Source organism: Eublepharis macularius, chromosome 1 (assembly GCF_028583425.1).
Source record: "Eublepharis macularius isolate TG4126 chromosome 1, MPM_Emac_v1.0, whole genome shotgun sequence".
NCBI lineage: Eukaryota > Metazoa > Chordata > Lepidosauria > Squamata > Eublepharidae > Eublepharis > Eublepharis macularius.
The window spans coordinates 135,911,154-135,923,227 of NC_072790.1; the positions used below are offsets into that span (position 1 = coordinate 135,911,154).

A 12,074-nucleotide genomic window follows, 5' to 3' on the forward strand; every position below is an offset into this window, starting at 1 on the left:
CCGGCCGTTTTAGCCCCAAACCCAGCAGAAAAGGGCCAAAAATGCCCATTTTCAGTCATTTTGGGTCCATTTCAGGGTCAAAGGGGCCCAGTGCGGGGCCAAAATGGCCCGGATCAGGTCTGAGCCCGGCGGGAGAGCCCTCCCCTGCCTGGCACTAACCTGGTCCTGGCTGTTTTGGCCCTGATCCGGGCTGAAACGACCGGGGCCAGGTCATTTCTGTGTGGGGCAGGCTTCCCCCGCCCAACACCAACTCGGGCCCATTCGGCCCAGATCCGGGCCGAAATGGGCCCAAAATTGCCAAAAGTAGCCATTTGGGGACATTTTCTGCTGGGATTTGGGGCCTACCCCTCACCTGGCATCAACCTGAAATGGGCCCACAGTGGCCAAAAATTGCCATTTTGGGGCCCATTTCGGCCTGGATCGGATCGGTGCTGACCTGGCCCCTGTTGTTTCAGCCCCAAACCGGGCCCCTTCAACCACGAAACGGGCCCAAAATGACCATTTTGTGCCCATTTTGGCCCGGATTAGGGCCAAAACGGCCGGGACTGGGTTGGTGCCGGGTGGGGAAGCCTCCTCCTACCTGGCATCAACCTGATCTGGGCCATTTTGGCCCCGATCTGGGCCCCTTTGACCCCGAAACGGGCCTCCAAATCACCGAAAACAGCTGTTTTCGGCACGGATCGGGGCTGAAATGGCCAGGACTGGCTTGGTGTCAGGTGGGGGAGGGTTCCCCCACCCAGCACTGACCCGATCCAGTCCTTTTGGGCCCAGATTTGGGACATTTTGGCCCTAATCAAGGTCTAAACGGCTGTAAAGTCAGGTGGGCGGGGCCACCTGACTTGGGGGAATTGCCGGAACTCCGGTGCGTTCCCCCTTGAAATGAGCCCTGGGTATAAGAGCGAAGCTGCAACATCCCAGATTCCTTGTCTGGTTATTTAAAGCTAGGACTGTCAGCCACAATAGTGCTTCACTGAGTACATGTCCCTACCTGGGTGAAATGCTTGCTTTATCATCAGTCCTTGAGCTTTGGAATTAAACAGCTGGAATACCAACTAACAAATGACTATGTAGAGCTTTCACTTTTGTGGGGGTTTTTCTCAGAACAGTTAAGCAGTGTGTTAATCTTGGTAAAATAATTATATAGTATTGGCATAATTATGAACTTAGATGTGTTTGACAAGAAAGCTGAGTTCAAAAACAGCAAAGAGAAGCTCTAGCTTTTTCATTACATATTTAGGAACAAAAGATAACAGTGTGCAGAATTCTCCAACTTTCCATGCAGTTTCTATGGTTAAGATGGATACAAAAATGATACAGAACACATTTGTAGCTTTACAGTTAAGACAGATTGTGCAGTAGTCTTCATTTTTTGTTTTGATTGGAAACGGGTTTATTCTGTATAATGAGTTGCTCATAACATGATTTCTGCTGTGATAGCTAAATGTAATAGACTTACTTTATTTTTCAGCCTGTATTTTTGAAGGAAACTGAAGATTGTACTTATATGTTTGAGTGGCACACCCCCTTTGCCTGCCCACCCTACAAATCCATAGACTGCTCCTATAAGTAAGTTGCCTTTTCCAGTAGGGTTTTAAAATAAATTACTTAGTTCTTTCTGTCCTGTCCAGAAATAATAATGCTCAGCCCATTCTAGCAGTATGTTGTTATATTTGTAGGAACATGAACTTATTTATTCACCTCCATCATCCCTAAAATAAAAGCAGGCTTCCCTAACAACTGGAGGGTGTCAGAATTAGACATGGGCATGAATGGGGGAAAAAACCCGAACAGGATGTTCGGTGTTCGTTCCTGACAACGAACACGAACAGCCGACCGGAATTGAACATGTCCCGTTACCGAACATGTTCGGTGTTCAGTGTTCGTCAGAGCCAGAGCGGCCCCCTAAGCACTTAGAGAGCCCATATTCACAGGAAATATGCAGCAGGCTCTTCTCCAGCCATCACCCAAGTTTGGTCAAGATTGCAGTATGGATCTCAGAGTTATAAGTTCCCAAATTTGACACCCCCAGGAAACTCCCATTCAATACAAACGGAGCCACCCTCTCCAGTCCAGTTCACTTTGGCCCTGTGCAGTGGACCTGAAGGCAGGCTGTCTCCCCTCTCAGGGGCAGGGGGGTCTGGCTGCTGGCCAGCAGCACCCCCCCATGTGCCCACCCGCCAGACCTACGTACGGGCGAACACTTATCTGCTTATGCAGCAAGGTGGTTGTTGACTGCGGCTGCTGGGCCTGGCGGGTGCAGGGAGGCGGTGGCATGTCTGGCCGCTCACTGGCAGCACCCCCATGTGCCCGCCTGCCAGGCCTCCGGGTCGGAGGCGGACAGATTATCTGCTCGCGCAGCAAGGTGGTTGATGACTGCGGCCACCAGGCCTGGCGGGCACGGGGAGGGGGTGGCGTGCCACCTCCCCTCAGGAGGCGGGGGGTCTGGCTGCTCGCCGGCGGCACCCCCCATGTGCCCGCCCACCAGGCCTCTGTGTTGGAGGTGGACAGACTATCCGCTTATCTAGCAAGGCAGTTGATGACTGCGGCCACTGGGTGGTTAAGAAGAGGGAGACCAAGGGGTTCTGGCCGCGGCGACAAGCCGCACCTGGAAGATCCTGCGAGTGGGCCTGGAAGACCCTGATCCATCAGCGGCTGCTAGCATCACCCACCTCCCTGCCGTCACGGAAAGGAGGGGAGAGACAGAAACGGGGCAGCAGCAGCAGCTGACATCGGCCACCTTCCTGCCTTTGCAGGAAGGACATGAGTCGAGCGACCCATTCCCCCCTGCTCAGAGGCCTCAGCGTTTGCGATGGATTGGGGCACCGTGCAGCTGAACTACATGTGCAACAGCTCCTGAGCTGTTGTGCAAGTGCCTAAAGGAGGTTGCCGCCAGCATCGGCCACTTTCCTGCCTTCTCAGAAAGGAGATGTCATGATGATATGGCTGTGTCAGGAAGGCCTAGTAAGGCCTCAGAAGCCTGTCAGCAGTGGGCCTGGCTAAACCTGACCCAAACATGCCAGCTCTCATTCGAGATACCTGCTGGACTCGACGGGCAAGGGTGCATGGCGACGGCATGGAGAACCAAGGGGCAAGATGCTTTAGTAGCCTGCGGAACCCCACGCACTCCATGATGGATATGGGCAATCCATGTAGGGCAATCATCTCTGCCAAGAAGCAAAGGCCCGCCTCCTGAGCCCTCAACCTCGCCATTGTAAGCAGTGCTGTCCTAGACCCCAAAGGGACAACCTCCCCGAGCGCGGGCTGCCTGAGCGCTCCCCTCCCACCAGTGTCAACCTCAGAGCAAGGATTCTTGCTTGGGGTGGATTGTGGTGACCCTCCCACTGATCCCCGCTCAGAAGAGCTGGTCGCCCCCTTTCTCCCCGCAACGGATGTTTCGTTGGGCGAGAACAGAGACCACAACCTCGGGTGGTGCATCTTCAGGTGCCTAGTCAGGGAAATCGATGACAGATGCTTCGGGTTTTTGCTCCTGCACACCAGGACGTCACAGGCATGTCACCGCAGCACACAGGGGTCATTAGGAAGGGCCTGAAAGTGCCTCCTTATGGAGGCGTTGAAATGTGGACCACTAACTGTCCCAGGGGAAGGAGGACAAATGGTCACAGGCTGCGCTGCAGAGCTGGCCATGGACAACGGAGTGAGGGGTAGACTGCAGGCGGGGACACCACAGAGAGTTTGGGATGGGGACGGGAGGGATGTTTCATAAAACACAAACCATTCCTCCAGGGATCTCTCACCCACCCCCTCCTCAAAATGTTGAGAGAGATCCTCTCCCCCAGCAGAAAGACCTCTTTGGCCTCCTCCACAGCCCCCACAGGTGAATTGGGGGAAGCGGGAGTACTCTCTGCTGCCCCCGAGCCACACCAAGTACTGCTTTCCACAAGTAAACCAGGAGGATTGCCTTTGCACTTCACCCCACAACCACCCGTGGCAGCCACCACAACCTCCATAGTTCTCTGACGAAGAGAACTGTGATTCTCAAAAGCTTATGCTACAATAAAGTTGGGTAGTCTTAAAGGTGCTACTGGACTCTTTTTGATTCATAGTAATGAAATCAAAATAGGGCAGTGTTGCAGCTATCTAAGCTATGTATTTGGGTTCTGAGACTAGAAGCAGGTGTAATTCTTTGGTAGCCCTGAGACATACTCCCCTGCTTATCACTGCTACACAGGAATTGCTCTGTTTATTTGCAAGATGTCTTTTTTAAAACATATGTATATTTACTTTATTGCAGAGATAGTGATGGCAACTCATATGATCTCTCTTCTCTTACACGGTATAAAGAAAACTGGGAAGTAATTTCAGATGCTGGCTCTTCACAGAAATACTACATTAACATCTGTAAATCTTTAGTGCCATATCCAAGTGCAGGTAATTAGGCAAAATACAGTCCTTATCGAGAAATCTTGTGGGTAGGGCAAGATGGAAATCCGTATGAATATTCATGTTATATTGCCTGAAGGAAATCTAGATCCTATACCACAACGTGCTAGCAATTTATTGTGTATAAACTATGGCTTAAGGAGGGGAGGTTACTTTACAGGGATTTAAGAACAGCCCCAGGTACTGGATTTCATTAAAACTGAGCAATTTTATGTAGTTAAAAAGTAAGTGGGTGTCTATGATGAATTCTGGGAAGGCTAAACAGTTGGGGAAATTCTTTCTACAAGTATCACAATGCTGTTGAGATACAAGGCTAGAGAAGTAGCTTCTGCTCAAAGAGATCAGATGGTCCAGTTTCTTAGGTCATAGTTGTTGTACTGTTGCAGAGCATAGATGAAAGATCCGGTCAGGATTAAATAATCCACTTGGAGTGGATGTGGATGGACAGTGCCCAAATCTTGATGAATTAGCAGAGTAGGATGAATCTAAATAACTTACATAAAGTTATGTAAGGAAGGGAAATTCCTTCCTGGTGAGCTAACCTTCCTAGGCTCCTACAGAGTCCGACATACAATAAAATCTGCATGTGAATTCCAGTTTAGTAGATTCTTACTAGAGTTGGCAGCTTGACCTGTTGCTGTTTTGAAGGCTCTGCCAGCTGAATGTAACTCTTCATGTATCTGAAGATGTGGCTCTGTCTTGGGAAAGCTAATGCCACAGTGACTTAGACCATGTTGCCAGAAGTAGACTTACACTATCTTCTTCCAGTGTTACGGAAATCAATACGTATAAATGTGAATTGTACAGTTTGCATAGTTGATTCATACTTGTTCCTTGAGTCGTTGGAGAAATTTCATACTGAATGAGTCAGGGCTAGCAGGTTGCTGCACATACAGAATGTTGGAAAATGGCAATAATTATTGTAGAAGGATGAACATCTGAGCAGTTGCCAATTTGTAAAGTAGGCAAGCATTTGTGTGCACAGTGTGACTACACTAGCCATTCTTTTTTTGTTTCTTCCCAACCTGTAGTCTCCAATTGCTTGTCTGCTTATGACACTATTTCTATGATTATATTTTATGAAACAGAACTCCCAAGTTCCCAGGAGTAAGGGAGGTGATGACAAGGAATGTTGATTCCTATCTAGTATATAAAAAGTCAGATGTGGGAAGTTTAAGTAAACCATGTAGATGTAACTCACCTGGAGGAATTCAACCAAAGATTTAAATACAACTACAAAAGTAATCAAAAGAGGGGATCATTCCTATAAAGACTCATACTTGCCATACTACATTAGACTCTTATTTTGTTTTAGAATGTTGGTTAGTCTTGGGTTCTTTCTTCCTGTACTTCCATTAAGCCATAGGAAAATGATGTGTCCCACAGTTTCTGCTTAATTTGGCACAGTCCCTGAACAGAAGATGGGGAGTAAGGAGCTTGCCCTAGTCCTTGGAACATCTCAAGTTCTCCCCTGTGGTTGGGAAAAAGGCCAGATTTTATGAGGAGGCCTAAAATGGATTGTAAAGAAGAGCTATTCTTCTGTGAAAGCTGGCTTAATTTAGTGTGCCTGGCATGTGCTGCATGTTTTCCTGTGTTTAAACTGCTAGTGGAAATGATTTATTCACATGTATGGGAGAGAGATGCTGAAAGAGGCAAAACTTACATGCTTGCTTGACTCTATCAAATGGTGACTTGTCTCAGTAAGTTATCTCAGAGCAATCCACCCCCATTTTAAAAAGCAGATTGACAAGATAATACTCTGTCAGCTGCAAATGATGCATATATTAACCTTCCCTAGGAATTGTTGAAGTGTCAGAAGGAGCCATCAGTTTGATGAATGCTGAAGAGGATGTTAACCCAAGTTCCAAGTTGGAATTCCATAATGCATAATAGATGTCCAGAACTATAACTAAACTTGCTTAAGCGATGAGCTGTTCTGATTTATACATGGAAATGGCACAAAGGGCTGATTATGTATATAGCTTGTGAAACATAATACTTTTGCATACATACGCAAGGATAGACCAAAGTTGCTCCCATGTGAAAGTCTCTCAATTTAGTGTGCCAAGAAGTCTTGAATGCATCTTCTCTGGAAGTGAGTAGGTTATTTTCAGAAGACTAATTCTTTCTCACATAAAAGGACTAGACCACCTAAAATGTTTATCTGAGTGAGCTTTATGTGTGATGGAGAAAGTAACAGTGCAAAACCTTTTTTCGTCAAACCTTAGGCTTCTGTCCACCAGATACTGCAGTCTGCCTAAAGAATGGATCCCAATATGTCAACTTAGGTGAGGTGGCAGAAGGACTACAAATGGAAAAAGGTATCTTGGTTCTTAAATACATCAATGGAGAAAAATGTCCAGACCAGATTCGTAAGAAGTCCACAATAATACGCTTGCTGTGTGATGAAGACAGAATTGTAAGTATGTCCCAATACATGAGGTTTTACAATAGTAGAAGGAATAACAGCTGAAGGGGAGGGTGGAGGATACAAAACCCTGAGTCCCGTGCAGATGACAATTTTGGCATACCTCTGAACCTGACATAACCATTGGCAGAATAATACATATAACCAAGCTATCTTGGGATATGTGCTTAACATAGCATTGCCGATTTATGAGTTCCCTGTGTATGAAATGAGGATGAGAACTGACATGATGATGATGAAAGCTCCTCTGCAGATAATCTTTCGGGTGTGCACGTGTGTGCTGCTCTTTTGAAAATCAAGTGCAGATAGCAGGGATGTCCCAACTTGGACCAGGACTATGGTGCAGAAGCCCCTTTCCATGGCTCTTGTTTACGCCATGAAGAGAAGCTTCCCCGTGTGGTTTTTCCTCCTTGAAGCAAATCTCTCTAATAGGGAAGATCATAGAGCGAGTTGAGTGAAATGATGAAAAGGGGATTTAAGCCCTTCTTTCCCTTGGTACCCCTTCCAGCTGCTAATTACAGATTAAAATAGCACGGAATCAGTTCATGGCTCTTCCCTCATCATATCTATGTAATTTCTCAATGTTTGCCACAATCACTTGGGAAGGACTTAAACTTCTGTTACGGGCTGTTTCATTTCAAGGGAAAGGGGGGGGGGCTCCTCTTTGGCAGCAGCCACTACCACACTTTGCAGCTTTATAAAAATCGGCCATACACTTATGCAACAGTTTTTCTAGCATTCATTTTTTCCTAATCATTTTGTTCAGGACTCCAAGCCAGAACTAATAACGGAAATTGAGGAATGTGAATATACTTTTCTGTGGCGCACTGCTTCTGCTTGTCCTCTGAAAAGCAATGTACAGAATAACTGCAAAGTAACAAACCCTCTTTCAGGTAACTTCCTTTTGGCACCAGTGTGGCTCTGACAGGTAATAGCTGGAAATGGGCACTGACCATTCTGTCAGTGTGACTGCAGAAGTATGTTTTGGGCTTTGGTTACTCGCCGCTGGTTTTATTTCATGCCCTTTTGCTTAAAGAGAGATCACCAGTGGTACTTTGAGCATCTTCTGTCTTTTGATAAAAGAAGGCAATCTTCTGATTCTTGCTGCAGGATTGTTAACATGTTCTAATCTTTATCCTCATCCCTTCCATTTGATTTACAGGGCACCTCTTTGACCTTAACCCTCTAAAGAGGCAGGGTGGCTATACTGTCCATGACTTCAGGAACCGGAGAATAATCCAGCTGAGTGTGTGTGACGAGACTAAAAGCTCCTGTGGTAGTGGAGTTGGTAAGATTTCCCCTCCTCTCAGCAGCTTGTTCAATGATGATGAGCCTATCAAAAATACTTCCCCCTCTCCAGTGGAGTTGATTTTTATCAGCAAACAGTCTTTACCTCAACCCTGTCTAATTGGACAAAATCAGCAAAAGCTAGTTTGAGATTAGCAAAAGTTCTGTTTATAGTCTTGGTTAAGATTAGGGCTACATTCTGGCATCATGCCAAGCGGCAATTAACCTCCAGTTTAAATTAAAGAGAACTTTTTTGTGCCAGTGTTTTCCTGCCCCCATCCTTCCTTCCTCACTTCCTTTTGTGTAGAATCAGATCATATTCTGCACACAAATTTGATTAAATTCTGATTTAGAATTTCAGCTTGGCGGAGGGGGGAGGGTAGACTGTACCCAGTACTGGTTTAATTAGTTTTCCCCACAAAGTTCTGTGATAGGCTACGATTACTCTACCATTACACCCTTATTTATAGATTAGGAACTGAACTCACATAACTGCCCTAAGGCAATGAGTTACTGAAAAAGTTTAATCCCCTCTTGATGGATCCAGTGCATTCTCTTCATCACTACTTTCAGGGTTTTGTCCAAAGATGCTCTTGGGTGAGCAGAAGACAATTTTGTTCATGCAACAGAGAGTCTGCAGCTTCCATAGATTCCCCACAGAGGGCCGAGCTACAAGTGACGAGTTACACTTGAATGGCAAGTGAACAGACTCACATGTATTAAGCATAAGAACATAAGAACATAAGAACATAAGCAAAGCCATGTTGGATCAGGCCAGTGGCCCATCCAGTCCAACATTCTGTCACACACAGTGGCTAGAAATCCAGTGCCATCTAAAGGACTGTCAGTGAGGCCAGGACACCAGTAGCCCTCCCACTGCCTTCCTTCCAGCATCAAGACAACAGAGCACCACCTCCCCACAAAGAGAATACCATCTATCTCCTGTGGCTAATAGCCACTGATGGACCTCTGCTCCATATATTTGTCCAGTCCCCTCTTGAAGCTGGCAATGCTTGTAGCTGCCACCACCTCCTGTGGCAACGAATTCCATGTGTTTATCATCACCCTTTGTGTAAAGTAGTATTTTCTTCTATCTGTTCTAACCCGACTGCTCAATAATTTCATAGAGTGCCCACGAGTTCTTGTATTGTGAGAAAGGGAGAAAAACACATCTTTCTCGACCTTCTCTAACCCGTGCATTATCTTGTAAACCTCTATCATGTCTCCCCTCAGTCGTCTTTTCTCCAGGCTAAAGAGCCCCAAGCGCCTCAATCTTTCCTCATAGGGAAAGTGTTCCAACCCTTTAATCATTTTAGTTGCCCTTCTCTGTACTTTTTCCAGTGCTATGATATCTTTTTTAAGGTGTGGCGACCAGAACTGTACACAGTACTCCAAATGAGGCCTCACCATCGATTTATACAGAGGCATTATGATACCGGCTGATTTGTTTTCAATCCCTTTCCTAATAACCCCTAGCATAGCATTAGCTTTTTTTATGGCAGTCGCACACTGTGCTGACGTTTTTAGTGAGTTATCTATCATGACTCCAAGATCTCTCTCTTGGTCAGTCTCCGCCAGTTCAGACCCCATCAACTTGTATTTATATTTTGGATTTTTGGTTCCAATGTGCATTACTTTGCACTTGGCTACATTGAACCTCATTTGCCACATGGATGCCCACTCTTCTAGCCTCGACAGATCCCTTTGGAGTGCCTCACAATCCTCTCTGGCTTTCACCACCCTGAACAATTTCGTGTCATCTGCAAATTTAGCCACTTCACTGCTTAATCCCAATTCCAAATCATTAATAAACAAGTTAAAAAGCATTGGACCCAATACCGACCCCTGTGGCACCCCACTGCTCACCACCCTCCACTGTGAGAAGTGCCCGTTTATACTCACTCTCTGTTTCCTATTAATTAGCCAGTTTTCGATCCACAAGAGGACTTGGCCCCTTATCCCATAGCTACTGAGCTTACTTAGGAGCCTTTGATGAGGAACTTTGTCAAAAGCTTTCTGGAAGTCAAGATAAACAATATCTATCGGGTCTCCCTTGTCCACTTGTTTGTTCACTCCCTCAAAGAACTCTAACAGATTGGTGAGACAAGATCTTCCCTTACAGAACCCATGCTGAGTTTTCCTCATCAGCTTTTGGTCATCAATGTGCCCACTAATTTTATTTTTGATAATAGTTTCCACCAACTTACCCGGTATTGACGTCAGGCTGACTGGCCTGTAATTTCCCGGATCTCCCCTGGAACCTTTTTTAAAGATGGGGACAACATTAGCTACCTTCCAGTCCTCAGGAACAGATGCAGAGTTTAATGACAGATTACATATTTTTGTGAGGAGATCTACAAGTTCACACTTGAGTTCTTTCAGAACTCTTGGATGTATGCCATCTGGGCCCGGTGATTTATCAGTTTTTAAATTATCTAGCAGTCGCATAACCTCCTCTCTCGTCACCTCAATGTGACTCAGGTCTTTCAAAACCCCTCCCAAAGTCAGTGCTTCCGGAGTGGGCATGCACTTCTTATCTTCCACAGTGAAGACCGAAGCAAAGAACGCATTCAGCTTCTCGGCCATTTCCCTATCACCCTTTAGTAATCCTTTTACGCCTTGGTCATCCAAGGGCCCCACTGCCTCCCTAGCTGGTTTCCTACTTCTAATATATTTAAAGAATTGTTTATTGTTTTTCTTTATGTTCTTTGCAATATGCTCCTCTTATTCCCTTTTTGCCTGTCTGATCACAGACTTGCACTTTTTTTGCCACAGCTTATGCTCCTTTTTATCAACCTCACTCCGACTAGTTTTCCACTGCCTAAAAGAATCCTTTTTACCTTTTACAGCTTCTATTACATTGCTTGTTAACCATGCTGGCCTTTTCCTAAACCTATTTGTGCCTTTCCTAACCAGCGGTATATATTTAATTTGAGCTTCCAGGATTGTAGTTTTAAATAGTCTCCAAGATTCCCCAAGTGTTTTGACCTTTTTTACTTTCCCTTTCAGTTTCTTCTTCACGTACCCCCTCATCTCAGAAAAGTTACCCCTTTTGAAGTTAAACATGGCTGTGTTGGTCTTATTTGGCAATTTCCTATTTATACATATGTTGTACTCAATAACATTATGGTCACTGTTCCCAAGTGGTGCAATCACATTTACATCTCTCACCAGGTCTTCAGCATTACTGAGGACCAAATCCAGGATCACCTCTCCCCTAGTAGGTTCTGTAACCATCTGTTCCATAGCACAGTCATTGAGACAGTCTAGAAACTCACTTTCTCTCCCCCGATTCGAACACCCATTGGCCCAGTCAATGTGTGGGTAGTTAAAATCACCCATTACAACACATTTTTTTTGTTTAGCAGCCATCTTTAATCCTGTCATCATTTTATAATCCTCCTCTATTTTCTGATCTGGAGGGCGATAACAAACTCCCACAGTTAAGTTTCCATTTGGGCCCGTAATTTCAACCCATAGCATTTCCAGAAGCGAATCTAATTCAGTTACCTTCTCAATCTTACTGGAATGTATACCTTCTCTGACATATAGAGCCACCCCACCACCAACCCTTCCCTCCCTATCCTTCCGATATAATTTATATCCAGGAATCACCGTGTCCCCACTGATTTTCCTCATCCCACCAAGTTTCTGATATGCCCACAATGTCTATGGATTCGCCCAACACTAAACATTCCAGCTCCCCAATTTTACCTCGGACACTTCTAGCATTTGTATATAAACACCTGTAACTTCCCCGGCACACTTTGCCTCGAGACGTAGTTAGGTCATCTGCACTGTTTGTCTCCATCTCAGTTGACAACTCTAATCTATCTCCCTGTAGAAGTGTTATACCTAGCCCTTCATCTCTCTGAGATGAACCATCCTGAACCAGAGACACTTTATCTCTTGTCGGCTTTCCCCTAGCATTTAGTTTAAAAACTGCTCTGCCACCTTT

General features: G+C 45.6%; 1 protein-coding gene across 1 annotated transcript in view; it reads left to right on the forward strand.

The window, feature by feature from the left end:
* The window catches only part of IGF2R (insulin like growth factor 2 receptor), a 123,754-nt gene that overhangs the window by 71,637 nt on the left and 40,043 nt on the right, over window positions 1-12,074 (forward strand). Inside the window, exons 29-33 of the mRNA XM_054970116.1 lie at window positions 1,469-1,566; window positions 4,253-4,389; window positions 6,630-6,820; window positions 7,596-7,722; window positions 7,992-8,117. Coding sequence (XP_054826091.1) covers window positions 1,469-1,566; window positions 4,253-4,389; window positions 6,630-6,820; window positions 7,596-7,722; window positions 7,992-8,117 — 679 coding nt within the window. The remainder of the gene's footprint in view (window positions 1-1,468; window positions 1,567-4,252; window positions 4,390-6,629; window positions 6,821-7,595; window positions 7,723-7,991; window positions 8,118-12,074) is intronic.